Raw genomic sequence first — 13652 nt, forward strand, 5'->3', positions numbered from 1 at the left:
TTTCTAATTGGCCAATGAAAGCAGCACACACTTCAAATTTTTTTGTGAAAGCAAGAACTCATTACCTCTCCCAAGCAGCAATAGCAAATACGGCCGACTCCTGTACTGTTCTAATGAATCTATAAATGTCAACCAACAATAATTACTAACAAATAACGATCTACTCGTGAACGATTCTCTCAGCAGCCTCTGTCTCATGCATCTTCACCCTTCCTGATCTTTCCCGAGTTTAACATAATTAATCAACGGGTGCTTTTATTGAGTGAAATTCACACGGTAGGATTTGCGCAAATGTGTAATAGACAAGCTGCCGCTAAATCATTGCTGTACTTGATCAAGTTTAAGTGTGTAATTTTTTTAGAGGTTAAAATAATTGGCTGGGGGGAAAATAAAGGTTAATTTGAAGGTTATTTTACCAAAAAGTGTAAACACTGTAATTCTGTAAAACATTCAAAACACTATAAAACTATACAAAAAATTATCGTAAAACAATTGTCAAATCACTGGCAGCAGCGGCTGCCAAACAACAACAACAAAAAATTATAGTAAAATATATTAATTCAAACTGGGAAAAATCCATAAAATAATAGTTTTAAACTTTAAATATATATATACACATACATATACATATATACATATATACATACATACATACACACACACATACATGCATGCATGTACTGTATGTATGTATATATGTATGTATATAAAAGATGAATATGAGACAAAACTACAGAATGTCACATTTTATTATTAGCCGTTTCAACGCATACATGTTTTACCAAATAAAAACATCAGCACTTTTAGAGTTCATCCCACTCATTGATGTGAACATAAGTACTAGGAAAGTTGAAAATAAAGCAGATATAAAAGATTAAAAGCTATTATTTAGTTGCAGATCCCTTGCGCACAATCACAGCAGTGAGTCTGTGACCCATAGACATCACCAGACTCTTGGTCTCATCCTTTGAAATACTTTTCCCAGCCTTTAATGCAGCCAATTCTAATTGTTGCTTGTTTTGGGGAGTTTCTGCCTTTACTCTCCTCTTCAGCTGGTGAAATTCATGTTCAATCGGATTTAAATCTGGAGATTGACTTGGGCAATATAAGACTTTCCATTTCTTTGTCCTTATAAATTCCTTGACTGGACTGGCAGGGTGTTTTGGGTCATTGTCCTGATGCAATATGAAGCACTTGCCAATGAATCTGGTGGCATTTTCTTGAATATTGGTAGGCAAGATGGTTTTGTACCCTTCCAAATTCATTCTGCTACAGTCATCATGCATTAAGTCATCAGTAAAGTTGCGAGGGCCTGTTCCAGAGGCAGCAATGCATGCCCATGCCACGACACCACCTCCACCATGCTTTACAGATGAGGCTGTAAGCTTGGGATCATTTGCAGTTCCCTTTTTTTCTCCACATTTTTGCTTTCCCAGCACTTAGATAAAGGTTCATCTTTGTCTCATCGGTCCATAAACACAGTTCCAAAACTCTTCTGGCTCACCTTTGTGCTTTTTTTGCCAGCTCTAATCTTGCCTTTCTATTTTTGGTCTGAGGTTTGCATCTTGCTGTGTAGCATCTGTAATTCTGTGTCAAAGTCTCCTGAGGACAGTAGATTGTCAGAGCATCACCCCAGCTTTCTGGAAGTTGTTGGTGATTTTACAGACACGTATTTTAGGGTTCATTTTCATAGCTTTTTTGATTTGTCTGTCATCAATTACTGTTGTTTTCTCAGCCGATCAGGTCGTTGTTGGTTGCTGGTGTCGCTGGTGGTTTCCAAACTCTTGATTTCTCCATGCCCTTTGTTTTTGATAGAGCTCTAACTGACTTCCTCTTTTCTTTTAGCATCCAAATTGCTTGCATTTCTCTCAAAGTCAGATCCCTCGTCTTCATCCTGGTTTGTGTGTGTCATCATCGAATGCAAGATTCAGAATACAGAAGTAATGGATATAACTGATACGACACATTCCCTGCTTTTAATATCTGGAGAATTAATGCAACAGGACACAGCTGATCACTTAGAAAGACCTGTGAGGCAACTGCTCCAATACTTATGCTCACATCAGATAGGGGATGAAACTCTAAAAGTGCTGAACTTCTTAGCTGGTAAAACATCTGTGTTGAATCACCCAATAATAAAAAGTGACATTCTGTAGTTGTCTCATATTCATCTTTTAATCATATTTGCAAATGTCTTGACTCCACAGCCAACAGAGCTACACTGTAAGTAAAAAAAATCCCAGAAATTCTGTCAAATGACTGGCAGCTTCGGCTGCCAAACAAAACCCATAAAATTACAGTTTGGGAACTTGGGTTTTAATTACAGTTTTTACTTACAGTGTAGCTAAAAATGAGCAATACATTTGTTTATTAATCTTCATTAAATTAATCTTCATTAACATTAGTTAATAAAAATAAAACAGCTCATTGTTAGTTGATGTTAGCTCAGCTCCATTATATATTATTAAAAGATAACTTTTAATTTGATTTGAGTTGAATAATGTATTAGTGTTTCAAATTAACCATTTTTCATTGTTACCTGTTCACATTAACTAATGTCAACAAATAGAACCTTAATGTTATCCTTTTTGTAGTTTCATTTTAAAAATAATGTAAAGAATTCGCATCATGAAATTTCACCCAACAATATATTATAACTTATACATTATTCATTGATATATATTGATATATTTATATTGATTGGTGAAGAACAGAGCTTTTTTTTTTTTTTCTAAGAAGAGAGAGTAACCACCTACCAAAAGCAGTATGTCATGTCCTTCCCCCACATCATTATTGCGACTCTACCGACAAATTGGCCATTAATCTGTTTGCATCCCATCTTCCCTCTCTACAGGATCAAGTCTCTACCATGCGACCGGATACTCTCGTACCTACTGCCCACATCCCGCAGTCACGGCATCTATTTAATGACTCCGATTTCTCAAATCAATAGCTATTGACTGTGCTCTTCCAATCAGCCCCGGACACAAACACAGGGCTCCTCAAGGCCACTGCCTGCATCACCTAAACCGTTACTAAAGATGAATCAGCCCTTCAATTACAAAGGCACACTGAACAGCAGAGAGAGCTCTGCGTGTTGATATAGTGTGCTTTGACGATGGTAAAACTGATTAAAGCAACAAATTATTAAATTATTTGACTGTCACCGTTAGCTCAACATAATAGTTTCGGATTTCATGAGCTATTTGCATGCATTATGAAAACGGAACCACTCCCAGCTGCAAGACTCCTGAGTTAAACTGCAAACGCTTCAGTGGTAGAAATAGAAACAATGAATATTTTATATCATGCAGTGCCAATGACAACACAAATGAACCTTGCTTGAAAGTAATGAAACGTGTTATACGGTCATTCCAAAACCAAAACCAAAACTAGACTTAAACAAGGCAGTGCAGCTGCACTGTGGGCAAATGTTACCATTTGCACTGATCTGGGATCAATGTGAGGTGGGTTTTCATAATAATGTTCAGGATTTGAGAGAAAAAATCTGGTCCCAAAGCAGCATAGATGGATCGATTTACCCAAAAAAAACAAAAAAACATGCAGGTTGTGTCTCTACGGGTTTGTTTCCCTGTGGAATAGTGGCCTACCTAGCTCATTGTCCAGTTCCTCTGTATGTACCCCTTCTTCTCGAGAGGGAGTGAAAGGGGAGCAGGTGTGCACAAAGTGGGGCGAGAAAAAGAGAGGAAGGGTGTCAGAGAGGCAGAGAGGGTTAGTTGATAAAAAAAATGCAAAATTACATCTTAAAGCTTTATAATTATGCCACCATGTTATATACACAATGGAAAAGTTCTTTTTTAATGCAAATCATAAAATGTAAAATTAGTGGCATTTATTAATAGCAAGACAATCTGTATTGTGGCTGAGTTAATACAGGATTACTGCATGAGATTTGAGCAACTAAAATCATATTCTGCATAATCATAAAACTGCTCTGGAAATCACTCCAGGTTCCACTGCACAGGAAAATTGGAGGTTCAAATGAGCTATTTGTTTTTGTGTGGGGAGATTCAATATAATCCAGAACCTCCTTATAGCATTATAGCGGCTTCCTTAGTCATTTTGTCACAGGGTATGAGATTGGCTGTTATAGCTATGACAGAGCGCCATCTACAGGCTATCATGAGATTACAATGGATGATGTAAGGGCTTGAGCATGAATGGTTATCTACAGGTCTGAAGCTGTATTTGCTATGGTGACAGATATTATTTCAAATTTTAGCTTATGTACACACAACACTACAAAAACACTCGCAAATAAGCGTTATGAATGCATGTCACCATGAAACTGATATTTGCACAAGCAGATCGGACAAAAACGCAATCACATGTCCATACCATCATCTTCACATTCCTCCAGGGGTTTCTGAGGTTTGTCCAGGCATCGGGGATCTATCCAGGATGTTGTCTTTGTGTTGTGGCTAAGAATAGATGCAGAACACAGACAGTGAGACATTGTTCTAAAAGATGCCTGCAGAACAACATCCTGTGGCTTTTTTCTGCATCCCAGCAGGCAGGAAAATGTATACTAAAGATACCACAATGTTTGATACTTCCTGTCTTGATATCTGAAAAACTGCCAGTAGCAATATATAAACTTAAAATAAAAAACACAAAACTGCTGTTACCTCAGGTATTTTTAGTGCAATTTGTATCTACATAAAAATCTCTCAACAGAGCGATAGTGCAAACCAAGTTGCATCTTCAAACAAATGTGACCCCGGACCACAAAACCAGTCATAAGTCGCACGGGTATATTTGTAGCAATAGCCAACAATACATTGTATGGGTCAAAATTATGATTTTTTCTTTCATGCCAAAAATCATTAGGATATTAAGTAAACATCATGTCTCATGCCTCATCATGAAGATATTTTGTAAGTTTCATACCATAAATATATAAAACTTTAAATAGTTCAACTAGTTGTATCTCGGCCAAATCCTAACAAACCATACATCAACTTATTTATTCAGCTTTCAGATGATGCATAAATCTTAATTTTAAAAAGATTGACCCTTAAGACTGGTTTTGTGGTCCAGGGTCACAAATGATCTTAGAAACAGCGAGAGTGCTTCCGAGAATGAGAGGAATTTTGGACAATCGAGTAAAATGTATGCATTTCATTGCCTTAAATTTGAAAGATCAAACCAAGTTGCATCTTCAAACAAATGATCTTAGAACTTTTCTTAAATCTAATGTCACTTCTGTATGAAGTCCCAAATGTGACACCCAAATGAGAAATAAATAAACATGTTTGACACCAACAAGCAATCATAAACAACTTAAATATATTAAAGTTTAAATATTAATAAATATTACTGATATTAAATATTAAAGCTATTCTAGTTTGTGAGAATGAAGTGACTGATTTATGCATATTCAACATTTTGGATTTTTTTATTGCTCTATTGCCCTATAATTGATTATCAACTTCACAATTTTTTTTTTTTTTTTAATCATCATTTTTTTCTATTTTCAATTCCCATACATCTGACCATATTTGCTAATACTTTAATACAATAAATTGAATTAATTCAAAAATACATATTAGTTTAATTTAGCCTTTTCCTTATTCATTTTTGTTCTTAATTTATTTAAAATTGACTTGACACGTTTATTTAAATATGAAATAAAAATATTTTTTCATAAGTATGAAATATAAAAATAAAATTGCTGCTTGGTTTTATATTTTGCAATATTTATGCACATTCATGTGTTTTTCAAGTCTGCAGAGTCCAAAAACGTTTTGTGGTCACAGTAAATGTCCATCTAATAAAAGTATAAAGACAGCAGTTGGTTCTTACTCTATAAAGTAGACCTCTCCGTTCTCAGTGTAGGCCATCTCCCAATTTTCGGGCAGAGGCCCCAGAGGGTCCTCTTCCGTGGGATAGCCGGGGTGTGTGTGTGTATTCTGAGAGCTCTCCGTGGTTGACGCCGAGGTGTTGTTGAGCCCGTAGGGTTGAACGTGGTCACGGGCAAAGGGCCGCACGGAGGGGTGGTCGTCCGGTTCACTAGAGTCTCCTGCATGCACACAAACACAGACCCTCTCAGTTCAGCATAAGGCTCTGGTTAAGAACTGCATTCTAAATGACTGTGGCAATGTACTTTTGCTACAGCTAATGGTTTGGAAAGTGGCACCAGGCCCACTTCCTGTAAACTCTGGAGTGATCAAACACCATTCACACTCTAGTGTACACAAATACGCATACCGACACCTGGCTGTCTGACACTTTCCCACCCACACCAAAAAATGAAATCGCCAACATCCCCTCAATTCAATAAGAGTGTAAACAGTTAACACTTAACCTTCTTGAAGAGGTGCGGAATCTAAACAAATCGACTCTCAGCTACATTGCATGGCACGCCTGACTGAATTAGCGGCTTTAAATCAAACCACTCTGCCAAACGAAAGGCGTGAATCTGTATGAATAGGACAGTTTATTGCCTTTTCTAAATCAAGGGCCCTAGAATTAACTTGGATATTGAAAATAACAAAATAATAAATACAGAAAAAAATTATAAATTAGAATTGAAATTATAATACAGTCAAATATACTCTTGAAGTAAAATACACTTTTAGAGTCCTGAGTAAAGATTGAAAAAATATCAATACCTACAGAAACGAGCGTAATTTGTGTAATCAGGAGTTGTTTTACACAAGTTGCCAGACAAAACTGTCTGCTGTTGACACCTAGTAATAGTGACATGTCTCAAAAGCGTCTCTGCTGTTTAAACGTTTGAGGTCAGTAAGATTTTTTTTATTTATTTTTTTATACTTTTATTCAGCAAGGGTGCATTAAACTGATCAAAAGTGACAGTTTATAACTACATAAAATCTATTTAAAATACATGCTTTGTTTATGTACTTTCAAAAATCCTGGATAAAAATGCTTCACATCCACAAAAATTAAGTTGCAACTGTTTTCAACATTGATAATAATATAGATATGTTTCTTGAGCAGAACATCTGCATATTAGAATGATTTCTGAAGGTTCATGTGACATTCGCTGTCACATGATCCTTCAGAAATAATTCTAAAGAAGCTGAAAATTCAGCTTTGCCATCACAGGAATAAACTGTATTTTAAAATATATTCATATAAAAATAATTGTTAATTTAACTGTAAGCATATTATAACAATATTACTGATTTGAATGTATTTTTTTATCAAATAAATAGTGAGAATTAACACATCTCTTTTAAAAAAGTTGAACAAGAGTGTACACAATTCACTGACAGTGTGTTACTTCATAAAGCACAAAAAAGTAAAAAAACAAAAAACAAAAAAAACCATCTGCACAAAAAGCACTGCTTCTAAATATAATCCTACTTTCTAATCACACAGCAGACATGACATTTAGAATGCTCAATGTTACTGTAGTTGAGCAGCTTTATTAATTAAACCTTAGATGTGTACCTACTCAGATGGGGAAAATGTCCCTGGTTTTAGCATTACGATTGAATGACGTGAACAAGCAGTGTGCTTCATTGTTTTCCAGTACACAATGAGCACATTTACATTGATCCTTTGCTATCTCTGAATATGATTTGAGTAATAGAATTGCATCACAAAACTGTTGACTCCTGTAATTAATGCTGTCCTCTTTTGATCAGATCTCAGAAGTCAATACCTCTCATCGACCAGCAGCTATATCACACGGCAGTCTATTTCATAGACAGATGTCTTCTAAGAACACCACAAAATGCAATCCATCCAATACTCTGATACAGAGTGTGAAAGTTGGTAGTTCATAACTGACAGATCAATAAATAAAGACAAGGAGAGTCCATCTTGGTGTTTTTCGAACACAAATAAAACCCTTCTACCACAGCCAGATGGCGCTCTTTCCCCCTTCCTCCCTGAATCGTAATGGCGAAGGAAGAGGAAAGCAAAAAAAGAGGCATCACTCATCCCTTCTCCCATGTGCCAGACAGAAACGCAAACAAATCGGCTTGCTGCTGACCTGTGAAGCTACTGTTCATTTCAGGAACCTCATCATCATCCTCAGTCTCTGTAGGCACTATTCCAGCATTTTGCATCTCATTGTAGGACTTGGTTCGGCGTGGGGTCGACTGCTGGGAACCAGGAAGGCTGTCTTGCAGAGCATCGCCAGTAATCACTTTCCCACTAGGGGGCTGGCTGGGTGGCTTGGGTGTTCCATAATAGTTACCTAGGCAACAAGAGGATATTACCAGCATTCAGAACAGGAGGGTTAAAGGAAATGCAAGACATGATGATGTGGGGTTTTGAAAATGCTCTATTATGAAAATGACTGCTTGTCTTCGTGAAGTTTGTGCAAGGGAGATAATGGTATCAGTGTTGGCTGGACAATCGGGCGGTAATGAGCACATACAACGGAGAGAGCTGTCTGTCTGAAAGAAAAGCACTTCACATCATTAAATCAGAGTAATACATTTAGAGTTCAGCCATGCCAGGCCGAGTGATAAACCTTAATACTAATAAAGAGATTCATTTTGATGAAACACAACTGCAGGATGGAGTAAAAATAAAGATGTCGAGATTTTAACTATTGACAAAAGTGTCATTTGTTAGGTATCTAATGATTAAACACAAATTTTTAATGTTTTTTATGTAATTTTTTTAAATCAATTATAATAAAATATTAGATGATAAATAAACCAGTAAATAAATAAAGTTTAAACTTTAGTTCTAATAAAATTTTAGAATAAAAAAAAAACTGAAATGAAATGTTGCAATTGAATATATATAAGAATTAAGGTTATGCACTATTTCTAGGTCAGGTCACTTATTAAATAAGTAAATATATGAAAATATAGGATTAAAAATGTTTGACTGCATTTGTTCCGAACAAATACAGCATTTTAAGCACTGCACTAGTGCAACTTCATCGGAAACTTCCAGTTTTATATATATTGTTACTTTTGATAAGAAAAAGTCCCATCTTTTAAATTATGTCCATTTTATCAGGAAATTCAAACATTAAATGGCGTTTTGATGCTCTTTGATGTGACGCGACATCACTATATAGGCACGTCATTTCAAACTGCAGCGCGGAGCGTGAGCATGATCATCCCTTCCTCTTTAATAGTTTTAACACAAAATAAACATGAATGAACATCTCATGCCTCATGCAATTGTTCAATCAGTGTTTCAGCTGTGGAAAGACGTTGATAAAACAGCTTTTAAACAAAATGTCATGTAGCATTTAATTTACCTTAGGCAAGTCATTAGTGTCCACAGCTCATTATTTGCCAGAGAAAAGAAACTAGAGAAGAGCTTTTTGCGAAATATTAAGCTATATACTCAATATATTTTACTTTGCCTTTTATAACATCACTAAAGGGCTCCCTATAGTTTAGAGCAGGGCTTTCCAAACTCGGTCTTGGAGGGCCGGTGTCCTGCAGAGTTTAGCTCCAACCCTAATTAAACACACCTGTAGCAGCTCATCAAGCTCTTGTAGGCATTCTAGAAACTTCCATGCAGGTGTGTTGAGGGAAGTTGGAGCTAAACTATGCAGGACACCGGCCCTCCAGGACTGAGTTTGGACAGCCCTTGTTTAGAGCATATGCTGAGGTAGATTTATTATTATTATTTATTCTTCAGTAAACCACTGTATAATAATAAAAAATAAAAAAAAATGAATCCTGACAATTATTAAAAAAGTAACATTGTAAAATATAATGGCCAATCAAAAAGCATGTGTTTAAACTCTATAGATTGCAGTTTACCTTCGTAAGATCCAATCTCCAACAGTGTCCCGCTCTGTTCAAGCTTCAGAAACTCGTCCACTGACAAGAAATTATAATCTACTCCTGGCACCTCTCCGTCACGAGGGGAGCGGGTCGTACCTGTGACCAGCAAAAAAAATAGAAAGATCCCATAAGAAACTGACAACATGAAACTGCTAATTTATGCTTAAAACCACATATACACAATGTCTATGATTACCACCTACATCAGGGCCAACAACAACCACATGCTACAGTCTACAGGCTCCTGGAAGCCAAACGCTGGGTGTGAAATCAGTGTGAGAGAGCTTTGCACAGCTAAAAGTGAAGATGTTGCAACACCTTGATGATAATTGGCTGTAGGAGAGCAAAGTGTGGCTCCAACCCCAACTGTATTGCTCTAACTACATATTAGATTAAAGCAGCTTTAGGGATCAAAGAGTCCATACGGCTGCTCTGCCTCCTCTATCACATTCCCTTACACCCCTTTTAGACCTCGTATTAAAATCCATCTCAGGCGATCCCATCACAAATGGTCAGTACTAAATATGGGTGTAAATAGGGTTCAAATACAACGGTAAAAGACCAGCTACTGACCTGTCAATCAACCACGCACTTAACGGTTTTTAATGATAAATGGAACTTTGAAACATGTGCCAAGATCTTCAAATATATACTGTTTTTGTATTCATGTAGGTTTCATTTGGTTTAAAAGCATATGATTTCTACTATTCTTCAAAAAAATAAAAATTTAATGACTCCGAAAATGTCATGGTGTAATCAGCAAATAAAAAGTAACAACATTTTCCATATGAATAATATATATATATATATATTTCATATATATTTTTTCTTTTATTTATTAATTTGTTAAAGATGTGTAAATTCGATTTTTTTTATGTCTTTTAAAGGAGTTTCTTCTGCTAATCAAGGCTGTATCTATTTGATCAAAAATACAGGGATTTTTTTTTTTGTTTTGTGAAAAAAACAATACAAAGTAGCAGACCAAAAAAAAAATAATAATAATAAAAAATAATAATAATAATAATTAATATATATATATATATATATATATATATATATATATATATATATATATATATATATATATATATATGTGATATATGTGATACACACACACACACACATATATATGTGTGTGTGTATATGTGTGTGTGTGTGTGTATCACATATAGCAATAGATTTATTCAACATATTTTTAATAAATCAACAGGCAGTACAAAAAAAAAAACTAATACCAGTAAACAAGGCCTCATGTATTTCCTTCTTTTCCTTTCTTTCTCCACACATTCTATTTAAATGGACTCTGATAACCTAAGATCATGTTTATTAGACACCATGATTGATCATAACATCATCCACGCACACAACACTCGTACAGATGTGAAGTGCATTTGCCCCATGCGTTGTACCCGTAATCAATATCTCAGCTGTCATAAATCCTGTCTTATCAACACAACCGTATTTATTTGCACTTGGAAACTGGGGTCTTCTGCAGCTATTTGTGATGCTGAAGGTTAAGACGGTGGCCTGGCAGTCACCGCATGTTTCACGCGCTCATCCCGCTGCGTGCTGTATCTCCCCCTCACTTGATGGAGCTGATGAATAGCTGATATAAATAGCACCCTACGATGGGAGATGCTCTTTGGCAGCCATCTTAGTGACACTGGTGATAAATCAAAGATGTGATGATAACTCCGTTTTCTCAACAACCTCACAATGTAATATTCTCTTTGGTTTACAGGCCCTCTCGATAGTGACTAGTGTACAACACAAGTCCCAAAATGGATGCTGTGCAAAGCTTGTGTGTCACTTTTAATAAGACTCGGGTCTTTTTAGCTGTTACATTTGGATGTAAACATCTGAGACATGCGTTTCTGTTAAGCTTGTGTTTTATAGGAGTTTTATTAAAATTCTTGGTTTCTCAAAAACAGAAAACACCCACTACTGTACTAAAAATTTGGGGTCAGTAAGATGGTTTTAAAAATATATACTTTTACTCAGCAAGGATGCATTAAAATTGACCAAAAGTGACAGTAAATAAATAACATTTTCTTTTGAACTTTCTATTCATCAAAGAATGAATATTTTATGATTTCTGCAACAATATTAAGCAGCACAACTGTTTTCAACATTGATAATATGAAGAAATGCTTCTTCAGCAGCAAATCAGCATATTAGAATGATTTCTGGAGGATCGTGTTACATTGAAGACTGGAGTAATGGCTGATGATAATTCAGCTTTGCATTACAGGAATAAATTACATTTTAAAATATATTAAAATAGAAAACAGATAGCTTAAATTGTACAAATATTTCACAATATTACAGTTTTTACTTTTGATCAAATAAATGCAGCCTTGAATATAAGAGACTTCAAAAACATTAAAAAAAAATACAGACTGATGCAAACTTTTGAATGGTAGTGTACTGTATATGTTAACGCTGGCATTAATCTAATAAGTCTAATGTTGAAAATATAAAAATATCATAATATATACCCTCAACTTGTGGAAAATTGCTCTATATTTCTTGGAAAAAACAATACAATATAGTCCCTTGTCTTCCACAGACAAACAGAAGATGCTATTGGTCAAGCCAGAAGTTGACAACTCGGCCTCCTCAAACAAAAGAGAAATGTTTTAAAAGCATGTGAACCTAATTTTTGATGAAGACAACCAACAAATGGTTTACTTATAGCTTTGGATGCCCTTTACACATCGCCTTTGAGTCATAACATAATGACAGTATCAGTGGTATATTTTTCACCTTCACCTCACTAACTGAATCATGCAATAATGCACCATAGATCTGCTCCTATGAACAATAAATAGAAAACAAAGCACTTAGGTACATTTATAGTATACACTTTACACAACATGCACAAATGTGAACCAATTTCACTACTGCAAGTAGAAAAATATATCCACAAATACTGTGTATAAATAGCATGACTGTCACATGATGATATATTTTCTTGTTGCTAGGGACAACCCTTGAAGGATACAATCCCTGAGAGCATCATCTATCATTTTTGAGGGGATCAAACCATGTCATATCACACACTATGCCACACAGTGAAAATTGTGTGTAAAACAACAGCCTCAAAAATAAACATTGTGAAGGCCAGCACCTGTATGAACTTTTATATCAGTTATGCAATAGGCTTGCATTTGCATTATAAATAGCTTTTATTGTTATGTATTATATGCACTTTGAGTTACTGGTGTATTTTAGCAAATTATTATTATTACTTTTTTTAAGAAGATATCTTGAAGGTAACCAAACATATCATTGACTTCTACTGTGTGAAGAAAACACCTCAAAATATTTTCAGTAATTTCTCCCTTGTTTTTTTGTTTTTGTTTTTTTGACATTCTGTTTGGTACCTAAGTTCCATTAATTTCCACAACTTTTCTAGTCATTTGTGAAAACTAGACAAGGACGTTTGATTCGGATCGATTTGCTAATGAATCATTCTAATAAAACTGACAAATCTATAGGAAAAATAAAAATCTACTGTTGTGAAAATCATAATACATTTTTTTTCAGCATTCTTGAATGAATAGAAAGTGATTATTTGTAACAGAAACTTTTGAACTGTCTATTGATTTTCAGAAATGTCCATGATTTTCCCTACACTTTATAGCCTATTCATTTCCATGACTTAAAAACCACAATGTAAAATTGCTTGGTATTTACAGCTTTCCCATGACTGTTCAATTCTGAATGACCTTAATCATCCCTGAGTATACATGTGACATAAGCACACTGTGTTTAGCAAGAGTAGATTAAGCTACAGAATACAGTACACTTCTCTTTTCAGACATTTTTAAACAAAGAAGTCAACATAATCAGTTTTGATTCTGCTGTTAATATACTTATGCTAGAACACTG

General features: G+C 35.2%; 1 protein-coding gene across 4 annotated transcripts in view; it reads right to left on the reverse strand.

Moving 5' to 3' along the window:
- The window catches only part of LOC306855402 (membrane-associated guanylate kinase, WW and PDZ domain-containing protein 1-like), a 126151-nt gene that overhangs the window by 35431 nt on the left and 77068 nt on the right, over positions 1 to 13652 (reverse strand). For 3 of the 4 annotated variants that reach the window (XM_079394106.1, XM_079394105.1, XM_079394104.1), the window contains exons 3-7: positions 9735 to 9854; positions 7988 to 8194; positions 5827 to 6043; positions 4360 to 4442; positions 3612 to 3647 (exon numbers count right to left, since the gene is read on the reverse strand). In XM_079394106.1, the coding sequence (XP_079250232.1) occupies positions 3612 to 3647; positions 4360 to 4442; positions 5827 to 6043; positions 7988 to 8194; positions 9735 to 9854 (663 nt within the window). The remainder of the gene's footprint in view (positions 1 to 3611; positions 3648 to 4359; positions 4443 to 5826; positions 6044 to 7987; positions 8195 to 9734; positions 9855 to 13652) is intronic. The other variant, XM_079394107.1, reaches the window with a different exon arrangement.

The sequence above is a fragment of the Barbus barbus genome, assembly GCF_936440315.1.
Source record: "Barbus barbus genome assembly, chromosome: 35".
In the NCBI taxonomy this organism is placed as follows: Eukaryota; Metazoa; Chordata; class Actinopteri; order Cypriniformes; family Cyprinidae; genus Barbus; species Barbus barbus.